Source organism: Brachyistius frenatus, unplaced genomic scaffold (genome assembly GCF_029030835.1).
Source record: "Brachyistius frenatus isolate BFR_SWC_R1_liver_20210118 unplaced genomic scaffold, ASM2903083v1 Contig_512, whole genome shotgun sequence".
Lineage (NCBI taxonomy): Eukaryota > Metazoa > Chordata > Actinopteri > Embiotocidae > Brachyistius > Brachyistius frenatus.
The window spans coordinates 50,614-62,500 of NW_027211111.1; the positions used below are offsets into that span (position 1 = coordinate 50,614).

The 11,887-nt window shown below is 41.8% G+C and overlaps 1 protein-coding gene and 1 long non-coding RNA gene across 2 annotated transcripts in view; one reads left to right on the forward strand and one right to left on the reverse strand.

The window, feature by feature from the left end:
• Nucleotides 1–9: 9 nt before the first annotated feature.
• LOC138614503 (uncharacterized) lies at nucleotides 10–7,046 on the forward strand. Its single transcript, XR_011310290.1, has 2 exons — nucleotides 10–1,062; nucleotides 1,122–7,046. It is a non-coding gene; the product is annotated as an uncharacterized lncRNA (long non-coding RNA).
• A 1,993-nt stretch (nucleotides 7,047–9,039) lies between these two features.
• Nucleotides 9,040–11,887, reverse strand: part of LOC138614504 (tissue factor-like) — a 5,673-nt gene continuing 2,825 nt past the window's right edge. The window contains exons 3-7 of the mRNA XM_069687993.1: nucleotides 11,347–11,436; nucleotides 11,000–11,106; nucleotides 10,721–10,899; nucleotides 9,856–10,018; nucleotides 9,040–9,231 (exon numbers count right to left, since the gene is read on the reverse strand). Of these exons, the coding sequence (XP_069544094.1) occupies nucleotides 9,095–9,231; nucleotides 9,856–10,018; nucleotides 10,721–10,899; nucleotides 11,000–11,106; nucleotides 11,347–11,436 (676 nt within the window). The 3' untranslated portion in view covers nucleotides 9,040–9,094. The remainder of the gene's footprint in view (nucleotides 9,232–9,855; nucleotides 10,019–10,720; nucleotides 10,900–10,999; nucleotides 11,107–11,346; nucleotides 11,437–11,887) is intronic.

An 11,887-nucleotide genomic window follows, 5' to 3' on the forward strand; every position in this document is an offset into this window, starting at 1 on the left:
CACACACACACACACACACACACACACACACACACACACACACACACACACACACACACACACACACACACACACACACACACACACACACACACACACAAACACACACACACACACACACACACACACACACACACACAGACACACACACACACACACACACACACACACACACACACACACACACACACACACACACACACACACACACATTGAAAACATTAGAAACCATACTCTGAAAGGAAACAAAGACAGAAATGTGACATCTCTGTTACAGAGTTCATGCAGCACAAAATATAAAGTTTATTTTTAGACTCGCCACATGTCTCAGTCCCAATTCTTTAAGAGTCACATGACTGTTAAGTCACGTAGCAAATGGATATTGGCTAATATATAATTGATTATTTAAGTCCACGGCCTCAGTTGGGCTGGAGGACATCATATGAGATGTTTTTCAATCACTGTCAATGAAACTTTGCATTTCTGTGTTGTGGAGCTGATTGAACTCACTTCTGTCCACTGGTCTTTATGTTTATAGTCATCATACTCTCACAGCTCAGTTTTACTGCCCCTGAAAAACGTGGAAACTCTCTGTATGCCTCTGGGTGAGTCATTAGTTGTGCTGTTTGATTTGGCTTTTTAATCTGAGAACAGCTGCCTGAGAAGTGAGGAGGACGTCAAACAGCTCAACAACCAACTGAAAGTCATTTTAAAGTTGTGTAGAGCCGAGAGGAGCTGATAACTGTTGGTTCATCATTCAGCTCACACTATTACACTGTTCTTCACATTATCATTTCATACACTTTTATCAACACTGCACATTCAATATCCCATGTAACCAGCTGATTCAGCAGTTGTAGAAATACGGTACATTTGTAGGATTCTCCGTAGATGAGAGTCGATCAATATCATGCAGGTCACGGAGGAGGAAGATGAAACCCTGATGAGGAGCTGGTCCAACCTTCATCTCTTCATCTTCACTGCCTGAGTTCCTGGTGGTGGTGATCAGGTGATGGTGGTGGTGAGGAGGAGTGAGGAGGAGGAGGAGGAGGAGTTCCTGGTGTTGGTGATCAGGTGATGGTGGTGGTGAAGAGGAGTGAGGAGGAGGAGGAGTTCCTGAGTTCCTGGTGTTGGTGGTGGTGAAGAGGAGGAGGAGGAGTTCCTGAGTTCCTGGTGTTGGTGATCAGGTGATGGTGGTGGTGAGGAGGAGGAGGAGCGAGGAGGGGGAGGAGGAGTTCCTGAGTTCCTGGTGTTGGTGCGTCTGAGATGGTTTTCAGAGACAACATCAACGTTTGGGAAATATTTCTGGGAATAGAGAGAAGTTTCCTGGTGAGGAGGAGTGAAGAGGAGGAGGAGTGATCAGGAGGAGGAGTGATCAGAGGAGGAGTGAAGAGGAGGAGGCTCTTCTTCCAGAGTTGGACGGAGACGTCCTGAACGTCTCCAAGAACTCGTCTCCAGGTGTCTTCATGGTCTCAGACCTCCTGAACCATCATCAGAGTCTCCGTTGATGATTTCCAGAGTTTGATATTAAACCTGACGTGAAGCTTCTGATCATGTTCACGGAGAAACCAGAACCAGAACACTGAACCAACACCAGGAACTCCTCCTCCTCATCCTCATCCTCATCCTTCTCCTCCTCCTCACTCTTCCTCACCACCACCATCACCTGATCACCACCACCAGGAACTCAGGAAGTGAAGATGAAGAGATGAAGGTTGGACCAGCTCCTCATCAGGTTTATCTTCCTGCTCCATGGAGAGAAGTCCTCTCTCAACTTATTCATGGACCTTGGTGACATAATGACGTCTATCTTCACGGCAGCACAGACTCCGCCTTCACTGAAGGAACATCTCCGTTCACATGAAGTTTCAGTTCAGCCTACCTCATTACTACTTGATTTCATGACAACACTGTGAACTGAGGAAAAGCAAACAGGATGTGACTTTTCACACTTTGCAGTCAGGACAAAACGCACATTCATGCACACAATGCATTTTCATTAAAGAGGTCTGGTGAGACAGACGGCGACCTGACAGGACACCTCCTGTGGTTCACTGCTTATTGCTTTTTGTTGGATGAATCTAGTTCGTTGTTCATGCAGAACAGTGCAGAGCATACATAGATGTTAACTTCATAGCAGGTGAAATGGTTCGATCCTTAATCACAGTATATGCAATTTTATGTCAAAATGTATATAAATATTGTGTCATGTTACATTTTCTGAGAATGTCTCAATGTGAGAAATGTATGTAATAGATACAAAAAAAAATTACGTTTTTTTGGGGTGATTCAGCAAATTGAATTAGAGAATATTGAATATCAGAGTAATGCAAACATCAATCAGAAATACAGTCTGCAATGAAGCAGTCCGACTCCACATAAAGAAACCTCATCCAACTCCAGATATAATGTGATAGCTACTGTACGATAAAACCTCTGACGATACACACTTTCACAACACTGTCATCGTCATCCACCTCCATTCTGCAAATATCTCCTACGAATGTGAGCAAACAGGAAGCACGTGTTGTAATCATCAGACGAGCTCAAAGTCAAAGTGCTGCCGTGCTGCCGGCCACAGGGATTTGGAGTTTGTTGTTTGGGTTCAGTAAGAATTAAATCGTTTGTATGAAACATCTGTTATATCTTTGTACTCTCAGAGCTGCAGACGAACGTTTTTCATTGGTTGCACTCTTCCATGTGACCTTTGTATTTGGGTGGACCCGATGTTTTCACCACGTCTTTAAATCAGCACCTTTTCTGTCACTTCCTGTAAACATTGGTCATTTCCTAACACGTGGAAGTGAAGCTTCGGGGCTTCGCGTCATCTTCCAGATCTGGTTAGAAAACATGAAGTATGGCTCGTTTGTGTCGCTACGGCCAACAAAACGTATCTACACAAAATTCAGGAACTCTGCTGCGCTGGAAAGACAGAATTTATTTTTTTGCAAACTGTTCATCATAATATAAATGTTGAGCTGCATTCATCGTGAAGATTCTGCTCATAAAAGCTGTTTCCGACAGATTAGTGATAGACTTCCACTTATGGCTGTATGAATCATTTAAATCATTGAGGTCCGGACTTCTATATTTTTTTCACGTGTATCTAATTAATGTCTGAAATAATTGCCTGAAATTGGTGCTTTCCAACTTTGTCATCTGGGATCATCTGTTCAGCGTCGGGGAGTGAATCACCTTTTCATTACTGCAACACAAACCTGTTTCCAAAGATGTAGTGATGCTGTGTAAAATGTAAATAAAAATAGAATGCAGTGATTTGTAAATCACATAAACCCATATTTTATTGCAAATAGACCAAAGACAACATGTCAAATGTGGGAACTGGGAAATGTTATTGTTTTTTTTATTAAATATATCTTCTCATTGTGAATCTGATGCAGCAACGCGTCTCTATAAAGTTGTTCCAGGATCATGTTCACCACTGAGCTGCATCACCACAATCAAATTTCTCCATTTCAACATTTGATATGTTGTCTTTGGTCTATTTGCAATTACATATGTGATTTACAAATCATTGCATTCGGTTTGTATTTACATTTTACACAGTGTCCCAACTTTTTGGGAACTAGGTTGTATTTACTCAACATGGTGGTTCTTGTTTATTTCAACCAACCTGACCAGCAGCTGAATCTGTGATGAAGGTAAAGAGAGAATTTTATTTTAAACCTGACAATTGGCTCCGTTAAACGGAGGCCGTCCATCGTGTCAGTGAGTCACCCGGCCGGCTCCCGTTAATTCCTGCCATCCAATGTCAGACTTTTACTTTCAATGGAAGTTGAAATGATTTTCTTTCAGTGCAGTTTGTGTAAAAGGTTGAAATGTACGTTACGATGAGTCGTTCCTCTATTTTCTAATTTCCTTGCAAGATGATTGTAGCAGAGGCTAAAAAGATTCGGACACATGTAAAGTCAGACAGAGTGTTCGCTCTTCAACACGTCTTTCTGGCCGCACTGACAGCCACCAACGCAGCTTCGTTTCCACCATCTTACTCCAGCTGCGTCTTCGTGTGTCCGTTTGTCGCCCGGCCGTGATTTCAGACCAACTCGTGGCGGCGCGGTGATCCACTTCAGTCGATCGATGCTGCTTTCAGAGGAGAACATGTTTACAATATTGTCTCGAAGACGAATGTCTGCACACCCAGACGTGCTAAACTTCAGGTGCAACCAATGAAAATGTTGAGTTTGACAGATTTTTGTTTGCATGTGCAAAAGGTGGTGAAACATGTTTTCTGCTCCCTGAAAGCATCCTGGTTCTGACTGTCTAATCATTCTGTGTTCAAATGTTTTGTTACTACTTTGAGCTTCTTCTATTTAAAATGTGTTCATTCACTATTGAACAACGTGTGTTAATGACGATGACCAAATAATCTCGCTTAGCAAGAAATGTTTGTTTGTAGGTTTTATCTTTCAGTCACACGATGTCTTCTTCAGCTGTCAAATCTTTCTCTGTGGGCGGAGCTCTCACTCCGCATGCTAATCACAAACTTTAATGCATCTGCTTAACCTCAATTTCTGTTTTATCTACTAACTATAATCTGAGCCGACATCTTCCTTCATCAGAGTGCTAACCCGAACTCATCCAAAATACATTTATTTATACGACAATATTACAGTTTCTGTATAAAGGATTGTCAAAAAACCCACTTTTCTACTCATAATTTCCTCTTAAAGCATGGATAAGATACTCCACATGTGGTTTAAATAAACCGACCTGCCACTCTCCACAGCTACAACACGGTTTTGACCAATACATGTAAAGATAAGCTGTTGTTTTCCATCTTAAAGGAGACCTATTATGCTCACTTCCAGATTTAAAATTTTTGACTAAGAGTAGCTTTACATGATTCATAATATATGTATATTTTTTAAAACCTTATCACCTCGTCCTTTATGCAGCCCTTCAGCTCATCTTGTGTCTGAAACAAGCTGTTTTAGCTCCTGTCTCTTTAAGGCCCCTCCCCCTAAAAGCCCACTTTCTTCTGATTGGCCCAGGTACAGGTGCAGCAGGAGCACGAGTGGGTGTGGCCAACTTTTGGGGTGTTTTGGTGCAGCGTGGTGAATCAGGAGGAACTGATAGTTACGTGTGTCACAGCTGACTTCAATCATGGCCAATCAAATCATCTCATCTCCTTTGAAGCCTCTGTGGTGCAGCGAATGCAAAGAACCTGCATGGGGAGCTTTCTGTGTGAATAATTTAAGCTCCAATCATTTATTAAATGGCATGAGCTGCAGAGCATAAATTTTCCGAACCTTTTATGCGTAAATGATGCAATGTGACACTCTTCTTCCACGACAGATTACATGACTGAACCACGAGTAGGTTCATTTGTAGTTAACCTGAGTGGCTTTTAAATTCTATGGCTAAAATTTGGCGACTGCCTCATGACGTTCGCCAATTTCCTGATTTGCATCCAATTAAAACCTTGTTTTAATTATCTATGTAAGAGGGATTAAATCCGTAGAACATCCACCAAACCTGTGAGGTTTTGGATCGGTCGGTTCATGTGCCTCCTAAAGCCACAGAAACAGTCCTCTATTGGCGATGCTGCACTTCGACCTGGTTTGAGGGGCAACTCTGACACAGAAAGTGCCCGGCGTGTCTATAATACGTCCTGTTGGGGGTTAACTGTGATCGATGACAATCTGCGCGAGCATGAGAAAAAACACGTGGCAAGATATGAACGTGCCCAGATTTGCAATGCGCTCGGTACGCAAAGAAGACCCACAAAGGTAATGATGTGGAATAGTGTCATATAAACGCCTGGAGGGTGATAGAGAGAGGAGAGGTGCTCAGTACATCTCAGGAGGCCCCCCCACCAGAATCGGCCTACAGCAGCATCACTGACGGATGTTTTAGCTTCAGCTTTACCAAAAAGTGAGAGGAGCCAAAAAACTGAAGCTTCAGCCTCCTATTCTACTTTTAGAAAACTGTGAGAACCAAAGATAACCCTCCACTCTCAGAGCCAAGTCTTCCGTTGGGATAATAAGAAATGATGGAGCTTGGTCATTTTGTATTCTACAGGGAGCCAATGAAGAGAAACTAATGTGGGACAAATATGACCTCTCTTCCTAAATAACCTCTTGCTGCAAAATTGTGGCTCAACTGCAGGCTTTTGAAAAGTTACTGGGACATCCTGAAATAGAAAAAGACAGTAGTCTACCTTCGATGGAATAAATGCATGGACTAGTTTTCAGCATTGCATTGAGAGAGATCTTCCTTATTTGGGCATCATTATGTACGTACAAGAGTCATCGTTGACGTATGAGCGGACTGCATGAAAACCCACAGCAAGAAAGGTCAGAGCAGGACGTAATTATCACGCTCATCACACTCAATAGTGCAAAACGGAAAACGTGCTGGTCTGTAGTTTGACAGAATATAACTGCTTTAGGTCTGTGGATGGGTGTGTTCAGAGCACGGAGCTTTTATTCTGAAAGGATTTACTTTTACACACTCACTGTTTGAAACGTAGGCCACGTTTAATATAAACATCTGACATTGTAACATTATGTATGACAAAAAGTATGGAAAAGCCTGGTAGGTCTTCTTTAAAAATGCATCACTGTACATAGGCACATGTAGCACAATAAATGGCTCATTGTAAAAAAGACACGGTTAGCGAGCATTTTATTATTTACACGGAGGGCAGGTGAACTGTTTTCTGTCGCTGACATATTTATTTTTGTATTTGATTATTTTTGTATGTATTAATTTACAGGCTGCTTCGAATATCTTGGCAGGATCAGAATATTATTGAGAATTTGTCAGAGACAGTCAGAGATTAGATTGTTTCCGGAGCTTTTCATTTTTTGCAGTGTGTGTTTTCTATAATACAGATGTACAGTATGCAATTTAAAAGCCATGGTTGAGTGACACCATATTCAGAACTACGTCTGTGTTTTGCCATGGTAACGCCCTGGTTTCTTGTGGTGGTGATGATGCATTTATGTGTAATGTAAGTGTTGGTGTTTAAATGTGACTTTCTGTGATGACAGAACCGAGAAATAAAATGAATCGGGAATTCATGGCGTGGTCTGCGTTGTTTTTGACAACACGCTCAACCTGCTGTTTCTGCTGTCCACACAGAGTCGTTTAAATTACACATCATGATTTTAATGAGCACAAGAAATGAACTGAATTAAGGGCATTTCTAAATCCACTTTTTATTGTCTTAACGGTGGATAATCTGAGTTCATACAGGGTTGTAATTAGTCTCTTAAACGTTCACAGCTGTGTTTTGGGTGTAACCTGAAACAACCAGTCAGAGGGTCATTTCTCATCCCCTTTATTTGGTGGATTCCTATTATAACAGTCATTTTGCAAAGTAGTAGGAATGAACCGAGCTCAGACAAACACAATAATAATCTGGCACATTGTAATGTTTTCATTTTCGATCTTGTGCATGTCTGTGTGCACCTACCTATGTAGGCACATATTATATCTTCATAATGTGCCCTTAAAATCCTGTGCCATTGACTTCACACCACTTTTTTGTGGGTCAATCATGTAGTGAAAGTTCTGTTCAAACACTATGAGCGACTAGCAGAGACACCTGACGCCTCTTCACGCCACTTTGCACCGGTTGTAAAACAGAGTCCTGAATAACTTTAAGTTTAAAGCTGAATTATTTATTTTAAGCCACTTGGGGGCAGCAGAACACTCTGAAACAACACTCTGCCCTTTAAAAGTCTGCGGCCAGTATTGTGAAATGTTTTTGCAACGTCAACAGTTTGAATTTGACAATGAGACAAAAATAAAAAGTGACTTTAGCTTTTATTTAATGGCATTTAAATACAAATACAACATGTCAGAGTAATTTAAACTTTCATCTGAGCTCTACCAACTTCTGAAAAAATATCTGGGTCTATGTTCAACAGCCAACAGTGGGGAAATGTAACTACACCAATTTGTGCTGCACCACAACCCATATTATTATTTATTATTATTGTTATTATTATTGTAGTGTTTAACGTATTTATCAGATCTTTTTGACTTAAAACTGCCGGTTGCTGCTGGACATATTGCTATGAGAGAAAAGACAACAAAAACAAAAAATAATAAAATATTGAATCAATGAGTTCTACCACATATAGATGAAATATAGTAGAGTATACGTTTTAAAGTCTGTAGAAAAGTAATTCATCTGTTTGTTTCTAAATACATTATATATGATATATACGATAAAAAAGTCACAAGACTGTGAAAAATGTAGAAATGAATCGTAGCATTTCATTTTTTATCAGCATTTCTGGCCCGGCCAAAAAATGAAATGCTACATTAAACTATAACAGTCCAAACAGCAGAGTGGACGAGTGTCAGCGGTTCTCTCCTCAGTGACGACTTACACTTCATGTACAGTTTAATAGCAGGCTGCACCTTCGACCTGCGAACAATCACCCTGGAAACATGAAATCAAGACATCAGGACAAAACTCGGACAGAAGAAGAATGTTTTCCTCGAAAAAACAGAGAATGTGGAAAACTGAAGAGAGACCAGTCCCTGTGTTTAAGACAACTTCATGTTTCCATGACTACCAGACCCCTAACCCTAACCCAACCTTAAAACATGTCTCCACCTTATTACACCTTATGGGGACTAGCTTTTTGTCTGCATAAGAAAGACAAGTGTCCCCCGTCCACACACACACACACACACACACACACACACACACACACACACACACACACACACACACACACACACACACACACACACACACACACACACACACACACACACACACACACACACACACACACACACACACACACACACACACACACACACACACACACACACACACACACACACACACACACACACACACACACACACACACACACACACACACACACACACACACACACACACACACACACACACACACACACACACACCACACACACACACACACACACACACACACACACACACACACACACACACACACACACACACACACACACACACACACACACACACACACACACACACACACACACACACACACACACACACACACACACACACACACACACACACACACACACACACACACACACACACACACACACTAAACAGGCCGAGATGACTGAGTTGTTTGGAGGGCTCTGTTTCTCTGTCTACAGCACAGGACCGTAACCGTGACGATGATGATGATGACTGTGAGCAAGATGAAGAACACGCCGACCCACACTCCGAGACCCAACTCTGGAAGCACAAAGAGAGTCAACAGTTAGACAGAGATCTTCCTCATGACTCATCATCATATCAGATTCCTTCTGTCCCTGCAGTCTGTTGTTTATTTGTCTCTCTGTGTCTTCCTTTCTTTCGGTTATGTCTGTCTTTCCTTTGAGGGTTTCATGTTAACTTCCTGTTTTATTTTGGTAACTCTCCTCTAACTTCCTGTCCTCTAGTCTTTCTAGCTGTGGTTGATTGTCTTCCCGCCCTGATAGTTTCCAGCTGTGTGTAATTAACTCCTCCTGAGTATAAAGTCTGTGTGCTTCCCGCCTATTTTGTCAGACCGTTGTCATGGTTACGTCTAAGCTGGTTGCCTTTGCGCTCCTTCCTGTGTCGAGTAAGTTTTGATGTTTGACCTGTTTTTCCTTTTTTCCTTCTTCTGGACTTTGTTTCTCCTTCATGGTTTCTTGGATTAAGTTCTTGACTTCTGTGAGTTTTTGTGGACAATCTTTGTATCAACTGTCTGTTTGAGTCCAAACCCACCAGACCGGTGACACCTCCGAGTGTGTGTGTGTGTGTGTGTGTGTGTGTGTGTGTGTGTGTGTGTGTGTGTGTGTGTGTGTGTGTGTGTGTGTGTGTGTGTGTGTGTGTCACCTTGCAGGATGTCCCCTGGCGGTGAACACAGCTGTGTGCTCCAGGCTCCGTGCCGACTGTCTTTGGGTCTTAAGGGGACGTAAGCTGCCACCATGAAACAGTAAACGTGTCCTGCTTCCAAGTCCATGAACTCCTTTACGTTGGTTGTAGATAAGATGTCTCTCTGTCGGGGGACAACGGGACACGCGACAATCATCCAAGTTACATTCGGACGTTGAACGATTCGCTGTGAATACAGTTCAAACTGTCACAACGACTTCTGGGACAATCAGGTGTTGATTTGTTTACATCTGAACTATTTAATCTGTCTTCGTATTCTTCAAAAAGCATTTCCAGCACTTGTACGGGAGATGTAGCCTGTATGTTTTATAAAGCAGTCAGGACACCAAACTCTGGTTGTTCTATGTTCCCAAAAAAAGAGATTAGAACCAAAATAATTCAGTGCAGTGCAGATTATCTCCTCATAGAAAGTGATTAAATATGACTCCTCATTTATTAGATCGCAGTTTGTTTGTTTTTTGTAGTTTTTTTTTTCTTGGTTTGAGATTTTTTTAATTTCTCCACAAATCTGCAGATTGCATCACATTTTTGCATAAAGCTACAAAATTAAGTATTTTTAATCACAACAAAACGTGGAAGTCCTCGAAGGACTGTCCTCGAAGGACTGTCCTCGAAGGAGTGTCGTGATATGTAATGATGATGACCGTCTTGATGCTAATTATGCTAAACATGTAATCTCTGTTCTCAAGGCATCAAGAAGATTTCCACCTCAGGAAGGGGACTCTGATCTGGTTCCAAAGATGGTATTTGTTTTAGATATGAACATTACAAACACTGACTTCATGGTCTCAGCTCCTTCCTGTACCTTTCCCGTGCTGCCAGACTTGTGGTAGATGATCTTGTACATGAGGTCATTTTTCAAGACGTCTCTGATGCTCATCTGCTTCCCCCGTCGGTGGTTTGTGGTAAGAGGATCCGTGATGTTGACGATTACTCTCCTGTCATCCACAGCCTCCACAGTGAACGTCGGCGCACTGATGTTACCTGAGGAGGACCAGTCAGCAGGACAATGAGACGAGCGGGTTGTTCAGATGTCACCGTTACACAGACTGGTCCTGAGTTCAGGTGGTCGTGTGCGACCTACTCTGTTTATAGGGGTTGAAGACGGGAGAATACGTGTGAGGGAAGTCCTCCACATTAGCGCTGGGGTCGTATGCTGCAGGTTCTGTTCGAATGTCAGCAGAGACGCTCCTGTGCAACAGGAACACAGAGAATACCGTATATGGTTCATAAACATAAAGAAATGCTGCTGTGGTGATCCTGATTTGGAAATATTATGCTCTGTCTTATTTTAAAAGGTTTCAATTAAGTCATTCAACTGTTTCATGTTTTAAATGATAAATCGAGACTAAGATCAAAATAAGGTTGATCACAGAGAAGCGTAGGTTTCAGTAGAAATGTTCCAGATTATTGATGAAGTGATGTTCGTACCCGTCCAACGCCTGGAGCTGCTCGCTGAGGTCACATTCAGTCTCTGATATTCTGTTACAGTTGAGAGTTTCCATCCAGTCACCCTCGTCCCTGATAAACACATCCCAAAACGCACTTTAAAAAGTCTAACATCGGCTTGGTACAATTTTCTTTTTTTTACATCTGGGTTAGAACAGAAGAAATGTTCAACAAAATTCAGAACTACCAAGAAAAGTTCTCAGATAAAGTTCACTTGACAACGTGACGCTACATGTCTCTTCCTTCAAAAGCTAAGCTAACAGAAATAAATGTTATTATTTGAACACTTTTTGTGAGATAAATAGTCCGTTCTCGTCCAGGGCGTCAAGTACAGCTGTTTGTGGTCGGGTTAGAAAAAGGTGGTTTAGTTTAAATGTGACATTATGTTTACGTACCAAAACTACTTGGTTAGCTTTATGAAAAGGTCAAGTTTCATTTAACTGTCATTCTGACCATATCCATATGTATACACAGACGGTGGAACAACATAACGTGTCTCAGGACCAGGGTGAAAAGAAATAAA